The sequence below is a fragment of the Pteropus alecto genome, unplaced genomic scaffold, assembly GCF_000325575.1.
Source record: "Pteropus alecto unplaced genomic scaffold, ASM32557v1 scaffold24, whole genome shotgun sequence".
NCBI lineage: Eukaryota > Metazoa > Chordata > Mammalia > Chiroptera > Pteropodidae > Pteropus > Pteropus alecto.
The window spans coordinates 24008610-24034471 of record NW_006439192.1 but is presented as its reverse complement, the minus strand read 5'-3'; the positions used below and the strand labels follow the sequence as shown (position 1 = coordinate 24034471).

The following is a 25862-nucleotide window of genomic DNA, read 5'->3' as shown; positions in this document are numbered from 1 at the left end:
TGGTTGTTTATAGGTAGTGGAATTAAGAGTGGTTTTTATTTTACTTTATGTATATTATTTATATACTATAAATTTTTTACAATGAAGTGAACTTCTATAGTTTAAAAAACCATTTTTAACCATATTGTGAAATATAGGCTATATCTACACAGAAAACGTTTTTCAAAAATACTGAGTTCATAATTGCAGGGAATTATAGATTTTGTTAAATTTAATCAAAATGAAAAACTTACTGGCTATGTCTTTGGCTGCTTAATGAATGTGTGTGTGTGTGTGTTTTTTTTTAAATAAACTGGCAAAATTCACCTCTCAACTTACTCTAGTATCTATATCTATCTATATATCTAACTTAACTCAGTTAATACATTTCCTTGCATTCAAATTATACAGCTCTTTTTGCAGTTTTTCTTTTGCAGTGTACTTTTTGTACATATTTATAGCAAAACTAATTAACAAAATCTTTAAGATTAGTCTTAAAAATGAATGTTTCTTTGAAATATTCTTTTTGTATTCTCATGTATGAAAACATGAAATAAAAATATTAAATTACATAAACTTATCTTTTTCTTTTTCATCAGTTTTAACCAATATTGGTTTGAAAATGTGTTTACTGTAGCATGCAGACAAATACTTTAAATGAATAGTTATAATCCATGTATTTTATCAAAGTAGAATTAGAAATTCTCATTGCTTCTACCTAGTTCTCCTGGAATCTGAAAGGAGAAACTTTATCTTTTATTTTAGACTTTTCATAACTAAGGTTTTAAAATCTTTGCAAAATCTGGGCTAAGGTCTCTTGAAGCTCTTAGAAATTTTTTTCTGGAAGTTGTCCTAAAGGTTGCCATTCAAAACTTAGGGTGAGATGCTAAGATCAGGAAAATTTAAAGCTCAGGAGGATTAGATAAATTAGTGAATTAAAAAAATATGTTTCCTTAATACCTCTCATGAGAAAATATAACTTATATCAAATATAATCTGAGAAAGATAAATTCATGGAAGAAATTCTTCATAGTTAAGGGGAGAGTTAAATCTGGAAGCCCTGGGTTTATTTTTGTTCTTATCCTCTTGAAATTACATGCATATTTTTTTTCAAGGGAGATGATCTCTTCAGTGTTATTCAGTAGAACTATCTGCAGTAGTGGACATGTTGTATTTCTGTGTTGTCTCATGGTAGCCACTAGCCAAATGTGGCTATTTAGTTAAGCACCTGAAATATTGCTACTGTAACTCAGGAACTGAGCCTTGCTTTTTTATAAAGAGATTAGGTGACAGGAATTTTAAAGCTAAATCTTTTGAGATATTGAAGATGAATTTTCAAATGAATTTTTATCTGCTGAAAATATTACCCAGCAAGAAAATGTTATTTAGTTTTACAAAAAGTTAATTGGTATGCAAGGTTTATGAAAACATTTATTACATAGACCTAGTTATAATAGCAACTGTCGTATATCATAATATGGAAACTAAATAATATAATGCTTTTAAGGAATTTCCCTTAGAATTCTTTAAAATTGAATTTTCAAAAGAAATCTAGTTGGCATCTTTGTATCCTCTTTTTCTAAAAATTGCAACATTACTATATACTTAGCATTTATTATTATTTTATTTTTCACCCTACGTGGCCTTATATAAATTGAAGGGTTAGTCTAATAGTTTTCCTTATTTTTAATTGGAAAGCATTAAGAATCTGTAGTTTATTATATCATTATATAATATAATTACACCACCTCAAAAACCAGTTAGTTCGAAAGACAAGTGCCTACCATGAGAATCATGACCAGTGCTCTCACTGTTAAGTAAATCCTTCACAGAACAAAATCTTGAATTCATTATCAAATAAAAGATGTGTAGTCGTTATTAAACTTCTTTATACCAACCAGCATCTCTCATGTGTCCCACCAAATCAGAACAGTCAGTAAAATGGGATTGTGGAGACAGCCCATTTCCCGTTTTTCCTTCTACCTTTATACTTCTTTCTTTTCTTTTTTCTTTTCTTTCCTTTTCTTCTCTTTTCCTTTTATTTCTTTCTCTGTCTCTCTCTCTGTCTCTCTCTCTCTCTCTCTTTCCCCTCCCCCCGCTTTTTTTTTTTGAGGGATCCCTATGGAACCTAGGTATTGTATCTTTATATACATTGACCATTCCAGACTCTTTCTCCCATAACATTCATGGCAATCAAGCAGAACTATGTCTATAGGTCACAATATTCTAGTATAAACAGAAGGAAATGCTTTCAGGGCCTTCTTGCTCGTTCTCTTCATGTCTTCTGACAAACAGCCTGACAGTGACTCCTCTTTGTTCTGTAACTAAGAGAGTAGTCTCAAAGACCATCAGGTAAAAAAAAAAAGGGAGGTTTAAAGTTCACAATCTGATTACGTAAGGATTTTTTATACCCTTTTGCCAACATCAGGATTTTCTGAAATCTGGATAAGTGTTTATTGGTTTATTTCTGATTTTAATTTTCTCAGGACCCTCTTGGAAAGTAAATTAAGACATTTATTGGGGTATTTTGTCCAAAAACAAGAATTTGAGTAACAGAATATATTATAAAGTTTATAATTCTGGGATTACAGAGAACTAAGGTCACAATATACAGAAAGTGTAACCTGTTTAATTAAAACTTTTTAGATTCCATTTAATAGAAACATTAAATGTATCAATAATAATGATAACTTGAAAGCAGAAAAGTAATAACTTTAAGGTTTTGTTTTTTTAATTCAATACAGTAATCAAAATTCTAAGCAAGAATGTCTAAATCTTTTATTCAAACGTTACTAAGAAGTAATTAAGCACTTTACACACAGTGTTAACCATTTCCAACCTTTTTATTTATGTTAGATTCATACACTGAAAACTAGCGACAAGTTTAAAAGTTACAGCTATAAGTATACATTATAATTAGATCTTTTGTCAACATATCTAGAAGCATTAATGGGAATTTTATATGGGTTTCTACAGAGGCGTGTGAAACAGTAAATTTTGTGGCTTCTTTTGCTGTGATTTTATAATAACAATTTAGTCTCATCTAAAACATTACTTAGCATATTCTTTAAAACAATTCTTTATTAATATTATTTATTGCCATTATAAGAATAATATTTTTACTTGATAAATATGAAGAAAGTAATACTTTATATAGAGCATAACTAATGCCGTTTTTCTTCTAGGTGCAATTTCATACACAGAATATCTTTTTCTCTTATGTATTTTAACAAGTAAGTGTACTCATTAAATATATTTTTGAATGCAGTTTTTTTTTTTACCAGAATCTTGGAAAACAGATCTTTCTTAGATTCTCTTACTATTGAAAATCACTTTAGGCTTATCAACGTTTTGGAAAATTCATCTCTAAATGCCTGCAGAAAATGCTAAGCATATTGAGTCAAAACCATAAATATTATTATGACTTACAATATAGTAGTAAAATGCTCATAAATTGTAAATTTAATATCACACATCAATTCCTGTGGTTACATCTACATGAGAGCCTAAGGGTCAGGACATGTAATGATTTGTAAATTTCTTGCTACACTCGTTCAAATCACATTTTCTGCAAGACTATCATAAAATAATGAGTCTTTTAACTAGTGAGTCCATCAGAATACCCATCATACATCCTAAAACAGTTTTGTTATTTTCTTCTTATATGCAGCAATTCTTATGAAATATATGGTTTTCAATTAAATTTTATTACGTTTAATGGCAGAACTTACGTGCTATATAATTCATTGTACTCCAGCCACCTGACCTTTCTATTCTTTTATTCCCACCTCAGGAATTTGTGCTTTCTGCCCTCTCTGCTATCAGTGCTTTTACTCAAGATCCTCATGATAATAAACATCATTCAGGTTTTCTTTGAAATGTGAAGACTTAGAGAGTCCTTGACCGATCTCCCTAAAATAGCTCCCTCTCCTTTCTCCCCCTTTTTAGCACTTTACAATGTTTTATTTTCTTTATAGCACTTAAATTATATGAAAGTATTTGTTTATTGGTTTACATGTTCCTGTCTGTCTTGCCACACTTGAATGCACAGTCCATGAGATTTTAGCTTTTTTGTACATTTCCATATCAAGAACAGTATCTGATATGTGGTAGCCTCTCAAAAAGTAGTTGATGAATGAACGAAGAAAGGAATGAGTGAAAGAGTATCGCTAGTGGAATTTCCAATTGTGGGGATTTGTGGAGATGTATGGAAACAAGAACTGTGATGATTCAAGTCCAGTCAATGATGAATGCTATTATGAAAATAGAGTAGTAGGTGCCAAAGAAGGGCTCAGAGACTTGTTAAAAAGTTATCTTGTGCGCTAGAACAACTCTGGACGCAAAATTCTAAGTTATAAACCCAGGGGCTTAGTAGGTTAGAATAAAACAACTGATTTAGAAAGCCACTTGCTGAGGTGGACAGGGTATGGTTTATTGGGTGTTGTAAAAAACACATATAGTGGTTTTTGCTTACTATGGAAGGTCAGGGCTTTGGATACTGTGACTTTTGGAGTTTGGGACACATCTTAGGAACTTCTAGGAGTTTGAATTTAAAATTATGGATGTTGTTTAGCTTCCAACCAAGAAAAATGTGAAAAGAGGAATGGCAGGAAGTGGGTTAGATAATCTATGTTGCCTGTCTATAGTTTTCTCTTTACTTTTTATTTTTTAACTTTATTTTCCCTTCCAAACAATACTTGTTAGGGCTTCTTTTCTATGTGTATTTTCAAGATCTTTTTAAAGCTTAAAACTCGGTTTTCAGAGGTGGTGTAACTTTTTATTTCTCTCTCAAGTGAATAGTAATGAAAGTAAGTTTAGATTCCTAAAATACATGCAAGAAATGAACTTGCATAAAAGACTGGCTTCCGTTTCCTTTATTTTCAGAGACAGCTATTACCGGTTAAGAAAGTAGGTCCGTATGCTTCTCTTTTGCTAGGTTCAAGATTTCACAACAGGTAGTGGCTAGTGTATCTATGGGAGGTCCCATTTAAATTTCTTACCAGTCATCTCGAAAGAGTAAGTCAGAGGTTTTGAAAAATGCATGTACACTGAGATCGTCTTTGAAGGACACATCCAAGTTTTCTTCTGTCCAAGTTTTCTTTATTTTTTAGAAGTGAAAAGAGAAAAAGGATTGAACTTCATGATAGAATTTATAAAATTAAAGCAGTTCATAGTGTGTGAAAGTCTGTCTCAGAAAAGTAATTGTTCCTTGCATTCTGGGGGAATTGGAAATTAGTTATTCAAGCCCTTTTTGTAGTTCTGTTTTTGAAGCCTCTAAGAGTTTAAACTCAAATATGTACTCTCTCGTGCTTGACATTTATTTTCATAGGTCATTTCCATTATAATTTAGGCTGGTTCATTGGTGTCATATTTTTATTTTTTTTCCTTCTCTTAGTAGTTGAACATATTGAAAATATTTCAGATGTGATGAGTTGATATAATCCTTTTAAACAAACTGATCGACTTTGGATAAGAAAAACATATTTATTTTCAGAAGAAAGTCAAATTTTACTGTTGATGCTATGTGACAAGTATCATACAAGTACTTTTAAAGTATATTATCAATTGTTACTAAGTGGTATTATATGAAGCAAAAATATGTATACTTTTATTATATTTTATATTATTATATTTATACTAGCTTTTATTATATTTAACTAATGGTAACATTGCTTTTAATTTTTTGGTTAAAGAAAGTATTTCTGTACAGTCTGAATAACTGTTTACAACTAATATGAATTTTGTACTTTTAATACATTTTCCCATTTTATAAATACTTTTCCTATTTCTTTTCTGGCAGAGCCACATGCAGGTTTTAGAATAGCTTTTAACATGTTTGACACTGATGGCAATGAGATGGTGGATAAAAAGGAGTTTTTGGTGGTATGTATATTATAGGCTACATTTTATCAATAATTAAATATTGTTTACTTACATTTTTATGTTTTTGCATTATTTGGAATACTTTTGTAGAAGAAAGTGAAAATTTTATGCTTTCACCATAATTCAATAAAGAAGTATATGATATGAATAATTTTTACATTGTATAATATAAATCATATTCAGTGTAAAAGATAATTATAGTCATTTATACATTTTTCTGGAAGTTTAAAATGTGTCAGATATTTTCCATTCGGTGGATAAGTCAGTCCTGAGGTGTTATATATCTCCAGTTAATACTCAGTCTCCATCTTATCAGCCACTCAATCACATCTCTTTGCCACAGGAACTTCCCTTCTTTCTCATTTTAGGGTTTATGATTTTCATTCCTCCTTTTCTCTTTTACTCATTACTACCTTGTATTCCAATCTTGTTCCCATTTTTCTATTCCCATCTGCCTTTGACCAAAGGCTGATCTAAAGTGGGAGTAATAAGGTTGTTCTTAGGCATTTGTCCTTTGATCTTTCTCACCTGACTAGTCCAGTGTTGGAGCTGGTCTGGCAACATCATCAACTGCTCTTTCATCTTATCATCCACACCCCACCTTCCAGAATTTTTCTATTTCTCTTTACCCATATATCCTGCATCTACTTCTGTGGCAAAATGCCTGTTCTGTTTTTTTCTCCAAAATAGAGATTAATTTACTCCTTACATTAACAAGGTCAACTTTAGTATTTATGTTCAACTCTATATTTACCTGTTCTCTCCTAGTAAAAAGAAAAGGGAAAAGTGATATAAATTGCCATTTTATTTTCTATTTTTCCATTGTAACAAGCCATTAAAAATCCCTCAGAAAAACCTCTTCAACAACTTAGTTTTTTTCTTCAGAAACTGGAACACAGAAGAGAAACTATGAAATCATTCTTTTCCATGGCAGGAAAGATAAGAGATAAAAATCCTTATCGAAATCTAATTTGTATCCATTAAAAAGGAAGCAAGCAGACTAATTACTAGTGTCTATCAAAAGGCTTAATTTAATGCCACTTAATTTAATACCCATGTAACCCTTGCCTGGCCACAGCCATTAGAGCTGGATCCATGAGGGGTCCTCATTCTAGTGATTTTCAAAATGTCAGGGAGGTGAGAGTTTTCAGTTTTTATTGCAATGAAAGAAATATCTTTCTAACATCATTAAATGGGCAGATTTAGTTTGTAATATAGTTTTGTTATGATAGTATACATATTTTAGGACTTTCATAATGGGCTTAGTAATCTAAATGATTTTCAGTAAACTTTCTATGGCAACACTGCCGAGTTCCACCCTACTGACTTAAAGACTGATTTTTGGAACTTGGTCCATTGGAAGTTGATTGTATAGTTGTTTTTGGAATACTGTCTGTTTGTGGAGATAGAAGGTAAAAACATTTATGTAGAACTTCTATTTCTTTTCACTCTATAGTCTTATGAAAGCTGCTTTTGCTTGTTGTTTGTTTGTAAACAGCAAAGAGCTCCTGAAAGCAAAAGGTAGAGTTGGGCTAAGTTATTTGTAAAGGTCTAAAATCTATCATTCTTGTGCCTATTTATAAAGTGATTATTAATAACCTTTGCTTAAAAAACTCACTAAGAAAAAGTGTGGAAATAAATTTATGTGTTAATAAATTATTTATATTTTATACTGTATTTTTAATTGTTATTGCATATTTTGGGAGGTAATACACTTTATATGGCTGTCAATTACTGCCATACAAAATGAAGAGTTTAAATAACTGTTCACATTACACAATGACCTTGCCAGAAAACTTTAAATAGAGGTAGATTAGGCTTCCATGTGTAGAATGGGACTTTAAAGAAGAAATAATACCGTATATAGTAATAGTTAATATTTATTGAGAAGTTATTATGTGACAGGCAATGTGCTGAGTAATTCCTTATACTATTTACTCTGCACAACTTTCTTATAAGACCTATCGATTATATCTCAATAAATCTGGAGAAAAAAATTTTCATATAAGGTAAGGCATTATCTCCACGTTCCTGATGTGGAAAAACAAGCCTTAAATAATATTAATAACTATATACAATGCCAGGTGGGTACTAGACTAATTGGGGGAATCACTTTGTAAATTATGTAAATGTCTAACCACTAGGCTGTAAACCTGAAACTAATATAAAATAATATCGAATAATGTCAACTCTAATTGAAAAATAAAAATAAATAATTAGAGTAACTTGCTCAAGGGATTATATGTGCAGAGCCCGTGCTCCCACTACAATGCTCAGTTACCTGAAAAAAGACCTTAGAGATCATCTAGTCCATCTTCATTTCATATGTGAGCAAATTGGAGCCCAGACAGGATTGAGTGACCTTTTCATCACAATAAAATTAGTGTATAACAGAAGATGGGCTCAAACATAGACACCCTGAGTTCTATCCAATGTTCTTTATTCTTCAAGAGGCTTCATCTCTTAATTTTTTATTTCTTCTCTTTCCTACCATGGAAAAGAATGATTTCATAGTTTCTCTTCTGGGTTCCAGTCTCTGAAGAAATAAGTTGTTGATGAGGTTTTTATGAGGGATTTTTAATGGCTTGTTAAAAGGATAAATAGAAAATAAAATGGCTATTTATATCATCTTTCCCTTTTCTGTTTAGTAGGAGAGTATAGATATATATAAAGTTGAACATAAATGCTAAAGTTAGACCTTGTTAATATAAGTGTGTGCCACAGACTCCATGTCTTTGTGCCTTATAGATAAAATAAAACTATAATTTTGTACAGTTAACCATAGGTTGCTAATACCAAAGGATGTTTCTATTTTTCTCAGGAAAAAAATTAGTATCAAAAAATGTATCTATAATAGTTTAAATGTTATTCGTGGATTAAGCTAACTATTTTCTTTGTTTTTAGAATTTACTCGTTTGATATTTGATTCTTGATGGGTTTCTTTTTCAGCTTCAAGAGATATTCAGGAAAAAAAATGAAAAGAGAGAAACTAAAGGAGATGAAGAAAAGCATGCAATGCTGGTAAGAATAATTTATAGTGGTTTCAGGTGGGTTTTCTAGATAAGAATTACTTTATTCATGTTGCAAAACAATTAAAGTTTGTAACTTTGGAGCTGTTACCTTGAAAACTTTCTAAAGTTCTTATGTAGAAAAATTGCTTCAGTATTTATATACATTGATATCAATATTTAAATCAAATATTGATATTAAACATCTGTATCCATAATTATATTCATTAAATCATTTTTACTCATGTTGTTACCTGTGAGATTTGAAGGGTATATCATATATAATAGATTAATCCTGATCATTATGCATGTAAAAATTTAAAGGTGAATTGCAAAGACTTTAATTATACACGCGAGTGAATTTAGTAGTACTATAACAATATGAATGTTGAAATAAAAACAAGGAAATAGTATGTTTTGTTGCATTCTTAAAAAAATATAGATTCTTCAAGGATGAGTGATATTTTCATCTTATTCTAAAGTAGAGTTAAGCAACATTTCACTCCATTTTCCTACTAGTTTTCTTTTTGCTTGTCCCAAGTATTTTAGCCTGACAATATCCTAGGTTCACATAATAAAAAATAACAAACTGGCACTGAGACCTTACTATCATGTACTAAACTAGATGCTTTGCATGCATTTTCTTATTTAATCTACCCAACAGTTCTCTTATTATTTGTAATTATAGATGAGGGCACTGATAGTTTGAAAGGTTAAGTAAATTATTAGCTACCCAATGGCAAAGCCAAGATTTTAACCCATGGCTGGCCAACTCCAAAATTTGCACTTTTACCTACTATTGCGTATTTCTTCATGTGATACTTTAAATAGCAGAAACAAGATGAATTTTGTTGGCATCTGAATGATAGTTGTTTCATTCGTAAATTAGTGGTTTGCATTAGTCTACCAGGAATTCAAATAATTAACTCCAGAGAGTTACAACATTTTTTATTATTCTAAAGATTATTATTATAAGGATTTGTATTAGTTTTTAAAAAAATATGGATTATCCATAGCAGATGGGTGCCATATTCAAGCCCAATAGATTTTTGAAGTATATATTTATATGAATAAAAGTAAAGTATTGAGATTATGAAATACATATTATTTCATAGGATATTTGACTAAATTATATCAGCATACCCTAAATTGTATGACTTTATACACCTATAGATCAAGGAAATATTCCCTAGCAAATATAGGGAAGGGGACTTGTTTTAAAGAACAGATAAAAATAACTTATAAGTAATATATAACTTGTTTTATATAAAGGAATGCCTACTAAAATCATTGACCTCCACAGTTACCTCATAAGTATTTATCTTACATGGTTTAATCAGTGCTCTTGAAATCTCATTTATATAATTTATGTATCAGAACTATTCCTTAAAACAGTTCAGAATTAATCTTTAGTACATCCTTGGCACTCTACAACAATATAGCTCTCTACAAATATTTCTTGCTATGTTGAATAAGAATGACACTTAGTGGTAACTTATTGTTAATAATTGTCACATTTAAAATACTGCAAGTATGAACTGATGAAATTTTTGAGTTTTGAAGCAATTGAAATTTAGTTTATAGTGAAAATATAGATATTATATTAGAGAGACAGTATAGCACAGGCTTGGGAGCCAGATTTTTCAGGGTTTGAATATCAGCTCTGCCATTCATTACCTAAGTGACCTTGAGCAAGGTCATTAACCTCTCTATACCTCAATCCCTTCATTTGTTTGTGGAGATAATAGGGGTAATGACCACATGTGATTGTTATAGGGATTAAAATGAGCTAAAACATGTAGCCACTTATTAACACTATGCGAAATTTGATAAACACTCAAAAAGGCTAGCCATTGTAAAACCTACAAACATAGCTACTTTGAACTGAATATATACCCAAATCAAAATTAAATCAAAAGTAAATTTAAAAACATTTACATACCAAAATAAAACTGCTTCAGAAGGAAAGAGGTAATGAACATTTCTTGGGACACTTACTATGTGCTAAGCTCTCTGCTATAGCCATTATAAATTTTACTCCCATTTAGTCCTCATTACATTTCTCCCAGGTAAGTATCATACCTGTTTTACAGATGAGAAAATTTTAGAGACATTCATTGACTTGCCTAAGGTCATGGCACTAACAAGAGCAGAACAAGATTCCACTGCAGGTCTCTCATACCATTTCCATTGCATGCTGCTACATCTCAGTTTTTCCCCTTCCCCATAGAGAATTGCTGAAGCATGTCTAAAAACTGCATACTTTGGAGGAACATATTTTACTGAAAGCAATAGCTCTATCAGAAAGTTACAGTGAAAATGGTTGAAATGAGCAGATTTATTTAATGTTTAATTATATGAGATTTTAAAAACTTTGCTACTCATCTTTAACATTTATCCCACTTGTGTGTGTACTCTATATAGAATGTAGCATAATGATTTGCCCTTCCTAATTGATTATTTTGTCGTCTTTTTTTTTTTTTTTTTTCCTTTTGCTGTACTTGGGTTCATTCTGAAATGTGACACTTCATTTGGCCCTTTGTGCTCTATGTCAGCGTCTTCAACTTTATGGATACCATTCACCTACTAATAGTGTATGTACAATACTTTAAATGTTTTTTATGTAAATAGTCTCACCTGTTATACTTGATAATATTATTTCCTTACGTAAAGCTACATCTGCTCTTGAAAATGTTTATGAATTTATTGAATATAATAAGGTACAACTAAGACAAATTTTTTTATTTCCTTCCTAGATTTATGGGAGGCCTAAAATTTACAGAGCAGTTGTATATCTTTAACTTTAGATTAAAATAAGGAAAACACGAGTGAACAATAACCAAACACTCTGGTAAAACAATTGAAGTTTTATATTTTTAAGCAGTATTTAAAGAGTTAAATACAAATCATGAAGCAGATTTTCAGGTTATGCTTCTGCAGAACACCGGTATTTAAGAACTAGATCTATCCATCTGGTATACATTCTTTTCTCTATCTAATAAAGAAGTATATTAATGGATGGTATTTTCTTAGTTTTCAGTATTTCTACCAATTTTTTTCTAAAACTTTGATGCCTGCCTGCTGCCTGTAGTCTATACAAAAGTCTGGTATAAGGTGACACTTGATATGTTTAATATATCAATGTATCATGTTATTTCTCAAAGAGGATTATGATTTTCAGGCTCTTCTTACCTGAAAAAGTTGGGACTTCCTGCAAATGATCTTCCAAATGTACTCTTCTTATGCTAAGCTTTCTTCTTTGCTTTCTCCCAGAAGGTTGGAGCTTGTTGGTTAGTTAGTCCAGCTACAGACAACTAATAGGCCATGGCCCCTGTTTGAATGTGAACATGCACAGTTCACTTATTTCTCCAAGCTTAGAAGGATCTCTCAAATTATACAGGTTCCAACTGAGAGGAGCCCTTGGATTCAGGGTGTCTGCCTCAGTATTATTCTGCTGAAAGTGTTCCAGCTATAGTATGCAACTCTAAAAGTAGCTGTGCTGCCTCCTGTGTTGTATAATCGAAATTATAAAACCAAACTATAAGACCTAATTCAGTTCTAGATTTGAACATACACTGGAGGCTGATTTAGCATTAAATAAATCTAAGATATCTTGCCAAATCACAAGGCTTGGACCTAGAACGGGTTGGAGAATAAGCCAAGTCCATGGGAAGCCACAGGACAGACTAATTGTTTTGATCTCTTATGAGATACTTTAAATTTGATCTACAAAATTCACTACTGTTTTCCATTAAATAAAGTCTACTATTTTCTTCAAATTTTAAAAAGATTCCTATTAATCATTTCAAAAATTTGTAAGAATGTATATGATGAAAATTTTATAAATAATGCTATATGCCTTGTAAAACTTAAATGTTAATACTTATGACTTTATTATTTTCTAATATGTCATTATATGAGCTATTTTCCAACTATGGCAATTCATATTTTTCCTTTAAACTCATATATAATTTTCAAACAAGGAAATTTCATTTAAAATTAGAAAAAATTCAGACAGCCCAAAACTGTATATGAAATGTCATTGATGTATATTTTTCACAAATATATTAGTATAATGTTATGCATTAACTGGCAATTATCTGCTAGTTTCTAGGTTTGTAGATTAACTGGAGTGAAAAAGTATCTAATTTTGAGTACAATTCATGGAGCTAAGTATAACCTAAGATTCTACCTTTAAGAAGTTCCTCAGTAAAGACAGAAGTCCTCTTGACTTTTACTATAGCGAAAGAGATTCTATGGCCTCTGTAGTGGCTTGTTCCAAAATTTAATCATTCCTACAATAGATTCTGCCTGTATTCTGTCAGATTATTTCTTGCTGCATTTCTTGCTTCAGTATTCATGAAGATAGTTACTTAATAACCTTTTCTGTTCCAAACCTTGAATTTTCCTTGTTTCTCATATAGCCAACTCTTGATTATCTTACTACAGTAATGAAAAGAAATATAAAACATTCAAAAGAATAAATAATGCAGAAGTCAATTATATTTGATTTTGGCCTTATGTGACTTTGCAAAGTTTTTAAAAATTATCTTAACCTTTTTCCATTGTCAGAAATGTACCAATTTTTATACAGTTTTTTGACATATTGAGAGCTGTTTTATGAACTAAAACAATGCTGACATTCATAAAAGATATGTGTTTGAAAATTTATATATTCTCCAATTTGGGGTGCAGGGTTATATTTTTAAGATAGATAATGTGTATCAAGATATATATATATATGATCAAACATGTTAATTGTGTTTTACAACTCTCATTACTAATGATTTGTCTGCTTGATCTGTCAATTAGTATGTTAAATTATTACAGTGATAGACTTGTCAATATCTACTTGTAATTCTGTTATTTTTGTATTTTATATATTTTGAAGCATTGTTTTTACCTATTTAAGATTGTAAACTACTTATATCTTTTTAGTGAATTGAATCTTCTATTATACATTATCTCTAGATCTCTAGAAATGTTTTTTGCCTTAAAATCTATTGTTGTTAGAATAAATATATCACTTATTTTTATTAATATTTTGTGTTATTTCTCTATTTCATTTTTTTATTTTCTGTTTTTTTCTCTAGTTATGATGAAACTTTCTCTGATTTTTAAAATATATTTTTAGTTCAGAAATTATGTAAATTCTTTGTTTTGTGGTTTTAACCTATTTATGCATCATAAACAGTATAGTTTTACCCATTTTTGTACTTTATATAAATGGGATCATATTATATGAGTTTTTCTGTGTTTTGCTTCTTTGACTCAACATCATGATTATCAATTTCATTTTTATTGTTGTATCTAGTCCTAGTTTATTCACTCTTATTGCTGTAAGTAGCAGTTTACAAACATTTTGGTCTCAGAACCGCTTTATATTTTTAAAAATTGTTGAGGACTCAAAAGAGCCCTTGTTTGTGTTGTTTTCGTGTTGGTTATCTATATATTTACCATATTATAAATTAAAACTAAAACATTTAAAAATACTTAATCCATTTTTAAAATAATAAAATTCACATGTTAAACATTTTTTATGAAAAATAACTTTAAAAATAGTGAGGAGAGCGCTATTTTATATCCTTTGCAAATCTCTTTAATGCCTGGCTTACTGGATGACAGCAGGTTTCTCATAGACACTTCTGCGTCCAATCTGCTGCAGTATGTTACTTTGGCAACAAATGTTATCCGTTGTTTCCCTTGGAGTGACAGGCTCTTTTGGTTCATTTTCAAAAAAATGTCTGCCAAATACCAAAGTCTGAACAACCATAGTTTCTCTATTAGTTGTTCTTTCATGAAAAAATGATTGATCGTGAAAAGAAGGACTACTTCACGTTGCAACACAAACCATCACACAAATGCTTTTTCTAAAGACAACTGTATTACTTCAGTAGGCAGGAGAAATGCCTTATGCATACTTCCAGTTTCATTACATGAATATTAAAAAGATGTGTGCTCAACGATCAATTTAAACAAAATTATAAGTTTATTCTTCAAGTACACTCTTAAGTGAAACTTTGTTTTTCTAGTGTGGGTATATGGAACTGAAGAATGTAATGACTTCTGAAGGATGCAGTGGCCAATTGCTGTCATTATACTAGGGCTTCAGCAATTTTACCCACCGTTGCTTTTACACTGTTAGTGCAACTGTCAACACAGTACCAAAGGCAAATTGTGTCTTTCAGATGCTTCTAAAGACATGTCTGTTTTATATTTTATCCAGCTTTTTCAGTTATTCTCAATGAGAAGATTGCTGCTATTTACTAGCCTGTCATTAAAGGAAGCCTAGTACATCTTTTCCAACATCTTTCTCTCCTTATATTTTAGGTGTGTCTTTTTTAAAAGCATGTTTTGTGTATTTTATTGGTTCCTTTTTATTTGGGTTGATAATCTATACTTTTTAATTGGAAAATTCAGTCAATTTACACTATTGTGATTACTTATTTATTTGGATTTATTTTAGCCACTCTATATACTTCTTACTTTCTTTTGAATTAATTGAAGCTTATTCTTCCTCTTTTTATTTTCCTCTTTATTAGTTTAGAAGACATTCATTATATTTCTATTCTCCAGGTAGTTAGTCTTGAAATTTCAATAAATATACTTAAGAGAATAAAATCTTAGATTAGGCCATATCTTTACTCTCTTCCTTAAAAATAGGGTATTACAGTGCTTTAATATCTTTTATTCCCCTCCTGGCATGGGTACTTGAAATTTCACAATGTTTACCTTTGTCTTTTTTTTTTAATCCACAAATTAGACTTCTAAATATATACCATCAGTGTTTATTTAGAATTATTTACATATTTGCTATTCTTTACTCATTAATCCCTTTGTTAATCTTACCCCTTCCTAGATTTCATAATCTTATTCTCACAAAGTATATCCTCAAGTAAGGGTCTTCAGGTAAATTATTTTTAAAAACTCTCTAAAAATGTCTTCATTTTGCCCTATTTTTCTTCAGTTTTATTGAGTTGTAATTGACATATTATATTAGTTTGAGGTGTACAGCTTAACCTGATATTTGTATATATTGCAAAATGATTACCGCAGTAAGTTTAGTTAACTTACTATCACCTCACATAATTACAAAGTTTTCTTCTTGTGATGAGAACTTTTAAGATCTATTCTCTTAGCAACTTCCAGTATACAATATGGTATTGTTAACTACAGTCACCATGCTGTACCTTATAGTCCCAGGACTTATTTACCTTATAACTGGGAGTTTGTACCTTTTAACCATCTTCACCCATTTCCCCACTCCTAACTGCCACCACCCCCCGCCCCACACACACACCTTCCTCTGGCAACCACCAATCTGTTATATTTCTATGAATTCAGTTTTTTAAATTTTATTATTTTTAAAAATTGAGGTATAATTGACATATAACATTAGTTTCAGGTGTACAACATAATTATTTTATATACACACAGACACACACACACACACACACACACACACACACCCTTATTTTGAAAGATAATTTTACTATATATATTATAGGTTGACATTCACAGCAAATTATGATATTCTAGTCATTTGGCTTCTGTTGTTGAACTTGAAAAGTCAACCCTGCATCTATTATTATTTTGTAGGTAATCTGTTTTCTTTGTAGCTACTTTTAAGATTTTCTTTGCCTTTGGTATTCTTTTCTAGTATACTCTTTATAGTTTTATTCTAGTATATCTCTTTTTACTCTTATCTGCCATGAAATTTTTTTAACTTCTCAAATAATATGAGGTTTGTTTTCTTTCATTCATTCTTGAATATTCACTGCCAAACTCTCTGAATATCGTCTCTTCCCATTTTCTCTATTATTACTTTCTGGAGCTTTCATAGATTTTCATGCTCTATTCTATGTCTCTAAACTTCTCTTTAATAATTAGCCATATTTTTTATCTTTTCACATTGTATTCTATATAATTTATTCATATTATCTTCCAATTCACTAATTTTTTCTCTAGCTATGTATAATATGATATTAAATTTTAGTGGTTCCATTTTTCATTTCTAGAAGCTTTATTTGATTCTTTCTCTAATCAGGCTAATAATTATTGGTAGTCTATTTTTCCTAAACAATCCTTCCAAATACAGTTTCATATTCTTCAAACTTAATATCTGAAGTCTGCATGTCTGGCTTTGTTTATTGTTTCTGCTGATTCTCACTTATGGTAACTTATGTTCTTTTGTGCTTAGTAATTTATATTGTGAGCATATAGTTTGTGGGAGTGTATCTGTAGGGATTTTTAAGGACCAGGTTAAGGGTGTGTTTTTCTCCAGAAGAGGGGTGTGTGTGTGTGTGTTTCTATGATACACTGGGGGGAACTGAAGTTCCATGAAACTTTAAATTACAATTCTCGTATTACAGATTATCGTATTTCAGGCCACAGTTGTCATAGTGGCATCAATTATCAAGATAGAGTTTTCTTCTTCTCTTTTTGTTTTTATTTTTCTTTATTTGTTTTTAAATATTACTAATAGTAAAGTCAGTTTGCTGTTTGATTATATATGCTGCTATTTTTTTTTCCTTGTTTTCCTATTCTCTGAGTATAACCTTTCTCAGATCCTAACTGTATCTAGGGTATTTGCCAGTCTGGATATGAACAACTTTAGGGAGCCATTGTTCTGCTTATCACAGTGACACATTCCCACCTCTAAATTAGTCTTCTTTTTCTCTGACTTCTTTATTTCCTCTTTGTTTTGTCTTTACTTTCCCTCTTATTTCTGTCCTTTCTTCTTTAGTTATGTTGTAAATATTTTTCCAGTGTCATCAGTGTGTGTGTGAGTGTGAGTGTGAGTGTGTGTGTGTGTGTGAGTGAGTGAGAGAGATAGGGAGGGAGGAAGGGAGGGACAGTGTTTGGAAGTAAGGAAAAGGTATGGCTTTACAAAGCAAATAGTTTCTGTTAACCCTCCTAACAGTAGTGTAATACACCTTATTTTCTAGTTTGATAGGTTTAATAATTCCTTTGTTTATCATATACTACCTTCTAAGTTACAATTTAAAAATATATCCACATTCAAAATATTGAGATAATATTTGTCAAACAAGTATTTAATCTAGCTACCATTTATTGAGGTTCTACCATACCTATGTAAAAGAAAAAGAACCGTGTTAGTTCTGTATTCAGCTCATTTTACTTAGCTCGTAACTGCTTAGTTAAAGCTTGTTTAGTTACCAAAGGTGGTGGTGAGTGACTCAGTTATAATAAGAAATATATCTGAGTTATATAAGTGATTTCTGCTAAATAATACTATATTATTAACATTTTAAAACTTTTATTAAAATATGAGCAGTGGGCAGTGTTTTATAGTTAATAATAATGATTTAAAACTTAGATCTTTGAAATAATTCTCATATGCATTATAATTTTATTAGTGGCATTAGGCTTTTAAAAATTAACACCCACACACAAATAAAAGTTTTCTCATCATCAGTCACTTATTCCTAAAAAAAAAGTGCAGCATTTTCTTCTCACATTAACCAAAAGAACACCAAGCCTGAGAACCTGTGAAATCTTGCCTGATAGATCCTGACAGAAATTGCATTTAATTATTTTTGTTTATAGAGACCCAAGTCTCTATAAACTTGTAAGTTTATAGACTCTCTTTATAAACTCTTAAGCCTGTACTTCTATGTTTTCATATCTAGATTACACTACAGTTCTTAATCTGGATGTCACCTTCTTCAGACTAGCCAGTACTAGTCTGAGGTAGAAGCTAGTATTCTGTCCTTGTAATAGATTAGAAAGTACCTTATCTCTTCACAATGGACACTCATATCATATCCCTGAGTAGCTTTGAGTTGTTTGACGTTAACTGCCATATTTCTTTTTGACAAGTTTTGGATTAATTTAAGTTTTCTTTCTCTAAAGTGTAGATATAATTATTTTGAGTCTTTGATGCACTAACAAAATATATGCTAGCCAACAATAATTCATTTTTAAATTAAGCATGTTTTTTATAGGTTGCTGCAAAATTACCAAAATCTTCTACCAATGAATTTACTTCACTTAAGGTGTGAATAAAATTTTTATTTCACACTTTCATAGAAGTTACGCATGTTTCAGTAGAAGGACATGGGGGAGGGGTGATTCTTTTTGACAAAGCCACATTGTACTTAGAAATAGTGGTTATATACCATTACACCTTTGAAAATACCCTGGGTTTACCAGCAGTGTAATATAATACTGTTGTGTGCAGCAGAAAACAAAAAAGGTAAGCTAATGTGTTTTCTTTTCAAGGTTGGCTTGAAGAGATTTAAAGTGTATAAGTTATCATTCTTTGTGACTATTCTTTGGATTTCAGTTGTGCTTCTTAAAACTTCTACAGGTACTAAAAACAGATGCTGAAGAACTTGTCTCCAGAAGCTATTGGGATACACTGAGACGTAATACAAGCCAAGCACTCTTTTCAGACCTCGCAGAGGTATAATTAAACCTCAACCTGGTCATTGTATTATTTGCCATTTTGTTGATCTAGTACTCATTTCATTTTAGAGTCATAATGATGAAACTAAAAATATATTTTATATTTTTTCTTTTATCCAGGAAAGCAATAATTTCTATATATAAATGGTATATTGAATATGTCAGCTCTGCTGGCAGGAGCTGCAAGATCACCTATAATAGTCTATTTTAAATCAACTTGCTTATAGAAAACATGACTTTCCAATGCAATAAAAAGGAAATATTGTTATTTTTTACTTAAAGATCACTTTTATAAAATTTGAAAATGGTATTTTAGTATACAATTTCACTGAATCTCTTAACTTTACAATTTGCAATGTTATATGAAGTGTAAAAGTTTTAACTTGGTAAAAGATAGCCAGTGCTTTAGAGTAATGGTAGATTTAAACAATTAAATTTCCTAATATTAATAGTGAGTATTTACCAAGAGCAAGGTGTGTAACAGTTGTGGTAGGTGCAGTCACTCAGGAAGGGAGGAAGTTTTACCTTGACATTGATTAGGATTGCTGGTGCATGGAAAATAAAAAAGCAGTTCAACCATTTGTTATTGTTTTTGAATTTTATGGAGACATGCACCTTATTGCTGCACTGAGATAGACAGACTGCTCCCACCATCCCACTCTGATTAGTGATTTGTCATTTTAGAAGATGGGCTATGTCTTGTAGATTAAACACTATTTTATGTTTCCTATTAAGAATTTTAAGAACTTTATTAGAGATGGCTATCAATCTTACCGCAAATGACTTTTCAGTAAACACTGAGTTATATTTTCATTATCTTTTTCTCTGTAAAGTTGGCTTCTCATTTCTTTTTCTAAAGTTTGATTTTTAAAAATTATACCTAAGAATATCTAGAGAAGTAAACTGGAATCAGATGTAATGTCTGTTATCTCTACATACAGTGTGACTCAATTGATACCTCTAGACTAGGCAAACACTTGGAAATGTTAATTTTGACTTTGTGCTCAATTTTAAGATCCCCCCAAAATATAAAGCATTTTCCCTATCTCTAATCTGGCTTTGATATATAAATATGATGTAATTAAGATGAGTAATTAACCATTTAAAATTACCTTTTAAATTTGAACTATTTGTAGGCATAAAGTTACGGTAATAGATGTTCCATTTACAGATATTTTAGAAGTGCCTAATTCTGTACTAATTTATGCAGGCACACATTAGAAATGCTTAATTCTGTGATTATTTAGGCACAAAGTAAGAGCAACTGGGGACACTAACTCTTAGAGGCCCTACAAGCCACAGTGGCCTAGCTTCAAATTAAGTCACGTCACTGTTGTCTCTCCCCATACTAAACTTTCCACTTCTCAGCCTCTAACCTACCTTTAATCTCATTTAACTCTGCTACAGATTCTCACAGTTAGACACAACCTGCTCATTAGGTATTGAATTTAATTTAAATCTTGGGAGCTTTAATATCAGAAGACCAGTCAGCTCTCACATACACTCAAAGATTATATGATATGATTATAAGATCTTTTGAATATGTTTAACACTCTTACTAGAGGTGTACTGGAGCTGGCTTTTATGGCTTCCCAGAGCTAATTAATTCTGCACATCTCTTCCAAACTCATCATTCTGTGACATCCCATTGGTACTTTGAAATGGACCATGATAGAAGAATTAATACCATAGAAATTAGCAAGTACTACAAATCAGGCTTTTCTCCCCCTTGGAGAGCCAGTTTACTAGCATACCATTGGCTTTAGTCAATCCACAGTATAATCTTAAGCTGCTAAATTAATTAATGAATTGACTCAAATATCATGAAAATAAATCTCATGGAGAGGAAAAGATAGAAAAGATAAAGAAGAAGACAAACTTATATTGTATTCCAGAGTAAAATAATTATTTGGAAATTATCTGTGTTACTACCCTCCTACATTAGAGAGGATAATTGAAAATTAACTGTGGTGAAGTTACAATTCATTCTAATTCCTTATAAGTTACTACTGATGCCAGTGTAACATTGTTTAGAGTATCAGTATTTCAGGATTTAGGCTGGTTCGAAAAGAAAGCATAGAAGTCTATTTGTATTTATATCTCTTTGTTTCTTATATATTTAAAATGTAAATATTGAGATAAAGCATTTCTCTGTAAATATTGTAGGTAAATTTGAGATTAACCTCATATTCTTTTTTTAAAATTAAATTTATTGAGGTGACATTGGTCAATAAAATTATATATATAGGTTTCAAATGTACAGTTCTATAATACATCATCTGTATATTGCATTGTGTTTTCACCATGTGTAGGGCACATAGCCTCTCATATTCTTACTCTAAGGCTGTTTCTAACAATAAATTTTTTCAATTATACTAAAACTATGTTATAATGAAAATTTGAATATGCTATAACTGACACCACTTTCTAACCAAAATAATAGATAATAATAAAATATAAGCCTCCTATACAACTGTTGAATATAGCCTATGAGTTCCAGAATTATAAAAACTGTTTTGAGTTTTATAGATAAAATTAAAGTTTTTTTTATTTGCTTTAAACTTTACTTGGCCTTAGTTTCATAGGATTATTCAGAACCTTCACTAAAAATCAAGAGTTTGAAGATTTCTTCTAGTCCTTGAATAGAGCTTGATAAAATTATCACACTGTAATCAATAAAAATGTGTTGAGACTATCCTTAAAATTCTTTAATAGTTTGACATATTTTTATTTCATGCAAATTTACTAGTTTATTTTATTTCTAATGAAACTATTTAAAGTAAATTTTAATCAAAACAAAGTTAGATAATGGCCTTTCATGTAAATGACCTGTGAGGTTCTTTTGTGCTTTTTCACGCTTTGTTATTAAAACACCTGAATTCATTTTATTTTAACAATGAGCACAAGAATCAAAAGGGATAAAGGCTCTTTTTTTGTCTCAACCCTGCTGTGATTTAAGTTATATAACACTGTTAGGGTACCCAGGACAGTGGTGTAGTTTTCAATGACTCCCGACAGTGCTCCGTTTCACTGGAGGGGAAAAGTCTTCACCATTTTCATTTTCTAATTTTTTCCCCTCTAATGTCAAACTGTTACTTATGCCTCTGTGAGTCTGGATTATCTGGATAAGTGAACCTAAGTCTAATAAGATTTTGATGATGAAAGACTGTAAATGAAGATCTGCTCTGCTCAAGGCATGAGAAAAACTAGCTGAATGAGGTCATTATTTAAAACCTGTGTAAAACAAAGCCATCTTATTTCCGTGTATTATATCTTGAGGTAAAGGACATCACGACACTAGAGAAAACATTTCATAATTGTGTTACCTGAGTTCACTAACTTTTGGTGTTCCTGTAACTTCTCATTTTAAGGCATTTTTTTCACATCTATTTAACATATATGTGTAGTTTCAGTAATAAAAATGAAGTAAAAGTGTGTGCCACGTAAAAACATTTTTTTGCATTAAGCTTCAACATTATCTTTTCTATCTTGTCTGGTCCTTTTTCAGCTTCTGGAAATATATTGATTTGGCAAAAATAATAATACGTAACATGTATTGGGTGTTTACAACTTGCTAGTTATAGTGCTAAGTGATTTACAGATGTATTACCTAATAGCTCACACAACCCTTTAGAGTAGGTACTGTTATTACTGAGGACAATAATATCCTCAGAAAAATTAACTTCCCCAAGGTCACTTAACTGATAAGGAAAAAAAGTCAGAATTCAAAGCCAGAAATCTGACTCTGGAGCTCATCATCTTATTTGCTCACCACACTACCACTAATCTGTGAAGTAAGCAACTTTTTCTAAAACACCATCTCTCTTTTACCACCTCCTTTTACCCATTTTGTCTCTCTCCCACATTTCATTCCTCTAGCATCCAGATGGATAACCCAGTTCTTCATGCTGACTTCTTATTGGCTAGAGCCTCTACTCTTATGCTCCATCTGGGCATGCCTTCTCAAATGTTTTGTTCCTCTACTAGTATAAGCTGTTTAATCGTGGATAATAAACTGATTAGACTTGATCGTTTACATTCACGAAAAAAAAAGTCTGTAATTAAAATGAGAGATCTTACTCCCCAAAGGTCTTATGTTTTTTTCGAAGCATCTTATGACTACCAACAAGAACATTTGCATACTTCATTTGCACTCATATTCTAATTTTTTCCTCAAAATTGTTATTATAGATAAGGTTATCCCCGTTTTACAGGTAAGGTAGCTGAAGGACAAAAAAGTCAGCGAACCCAGGTCTTCTGATTTTAAATCCTGTCCTATTTCCATTACAGCAGTCTGCCTCCTCAACCTAAAGTTGCTGGCAAAGGTAGTAGTGCCTTTTGAGCACTACTCAAAATTACACTGGTGTACTGTAATATATGGAGCCCTGAAAGGCTGGCACCACTAATACTCCTCAACCTCCGTAATAGGCTTGTTCAAGGGTGTATTTAAAAGATAGTATGTGACACCTGGCTTCCTGCCTGTTATTTTCCCCCTAGCAATCAGATCTTCAAAGAAGTTGGTTATATTACAGGGAACTTCTTGGTTATTCCAGCTCCTGAGAATACTTGGAACTTGTCAGCAGACTAAACTGAGAAATAGTGGAGCTATTCTAAACCAGATATAAGGAGGTTATATGTTAGAGGTTATTTAGAAAACTCCAAATCAAATTACTTAAATATAGATTATTTAGATGACTACTAAGAATTTCAACAATTTTAGATAATTTAAAGTAGAAGATACCCTACATGTTGGAGTTTTTCAGGGAGACATGAGTAATCAGTGTAGCAGAGAAATGACTTTACAAAAAGTGTCATGAATTAAAAGAGGGCATGTTGGAGGGAAAAAGACTAATCAGAAGATGTAGTCTGGATAATTTCATACTAGTCATTAGAAGAGAATAATATTTGGTTTAAGGAGAAATGAAATAAAGATCCTGTAAATGTTATGAAGGACGAAATAGGTCATGAAAGAATGGGAAGAAGACTCTGAGGAATCAAAGGATTACCAAAATTTAGTGTATAGAACAGGGGTAAGACAACTGATTCTTTGTAGAGAAGTATATACTTTCTTATGTTTTCTATGGAGTACTTAACATAAGCATTCTGGCCAAGAAGTTATACGTTTTAAATATGTACCTTTAAGATGGACATTTACAGCTATTTTTTAAATAGAGAAAATGGTAGTGATTATTTAACCTCTTTAATAAGTTACGATCATGTAAATTTTATTGTACCTGAGTTAAAAGATAGGTATGAGTTAATAGACAACTGAAGAAGGAAGGGTAGGGAACACAAGGTAAGGGAGGAGGGGAAAAGAAAAGAAAACCCCATAAAGCTACATAAAAGGAAAAGAGGAAGATTTTCCATAGGCCATTGAACTTTAAAGGGACTATAAATGAGCTATTTTAAGAATATACTTGTTGGAACTAGGTTTATTAAGTGAAATGGGTAAGGAAAACCCTCTGTAATTAATTTCTTATCTATTCAAAAAATAACGTAAGAATTTGAAAGAATTATAGATAGAAATTCCAAAGTAATATTACTGTAGTTTTTTTCCTCAAAATATAGTGTCTTCTATTTAAAGTATCATAATATGGACTACCATAGAAAAGTATTATAGTTAAAGGAAGTTATTTTATGAAGCTTGAGACCATTTTTTGTCAGCCTCATATAGTCAATACATGTGAAGAATTTACCTGTTTTGAATATCCTAAAAGAATGGATTTTTCAGGGTGATTAAGAAAATCCATACTATAAATTACTTAAATGAAAATAAAGTATTTACGTGATTACTAAAGGAGTTCAACTATAATTTAAAATATCGGTATTCTATAAGCATAATTTGAGGTTGAAAACTTTCTAAAATATAATCGGATCTTTAAAATGTTTTGAGGATATAGATCTTATTCATATTTCTATTTTCTCTGGCGTTTATTAATACAGCCTTATGCTTTTCATCCTAATGTTAATATATTTATGTTTTTCATATTTCTGTGTAGATAAAATTCTTTGAGGGATATTAGGTATCCCTATTCTGTTTTATTGCAGCTAACCTTTAAATCGTGATTTTTTTAAGCGTGCTGATGACATTACAAGTTTCGTAACAGATACTACACTCCTTGTACATTTTTTTGGAAAAAAGGGAAAAGCTGAGCTCAACTTTGAAGATTTTTATAGGTGAGCTTACTTTTTTATTTGTATTGAAAGTGTTAACATGCTAAAGCCATAAAAGTCTTTAGAATTAGAATTATCTAGTACAGTGATACCTCTATGCTGCTTTCATCTTAACTGAAGGTACTATGTATAGCAAATATTCACTTTCATCAGTATCTGTATACCAGTGGTTATACTGATAAATATAACAAGAAATTACTGAATCATTAAAAAATGGTTATCTGGATTGTTATTTTCTGTATATTCAGAAGATATTACCAATTATTTAGTCTCAATAAGCCAGAGTAGTAGTAATAATAATATAATAATAATAATAACAATAAGCATGTGTGTGTAGTGTTTATTATAGTAAACAGTAGACACTGCACACTAATTCCTTTAAGTGTC

At 30.9% G+C, this 25862-nt stretch overlaps 1 protein-coding gene across 1 annotated transcript in view; it reads left to right on the top strand.

Annotated features, from left to right (window-relative positions):
• MICU3 (mitochondrial calcium uptake family member 3) overlaps window positions 1-25862 on the top strand; it is a 78483-nt gene that overhangs the window by 33178 nt on the left and 19443 nt on the right. Inside the window, exons 6-11 of the mRNA XM_006916486.3 lie at window positions 3165-3212; window positions 5780-5862; window positions 8812-8883; window positions 11426-11464; window positions 19204-19299; window positions 25378-25478. Of these exons, the coding sequence (XP_006916548.1) occupies window positions 3165-3212; window positions 5780-5862; window positions 8812-8883; window positions 11426-11464; window positions 19204-19299; window positions 25378-25478 (439 nt within the window). The remainder of the gene's footprint in view (window positions 1-3164; window positions 3213-5779; window positions 5863-8811; window positions 8884-11425; window positions 11465-19203; window positions 19300-25377; window positions 25479-25862) is intronic.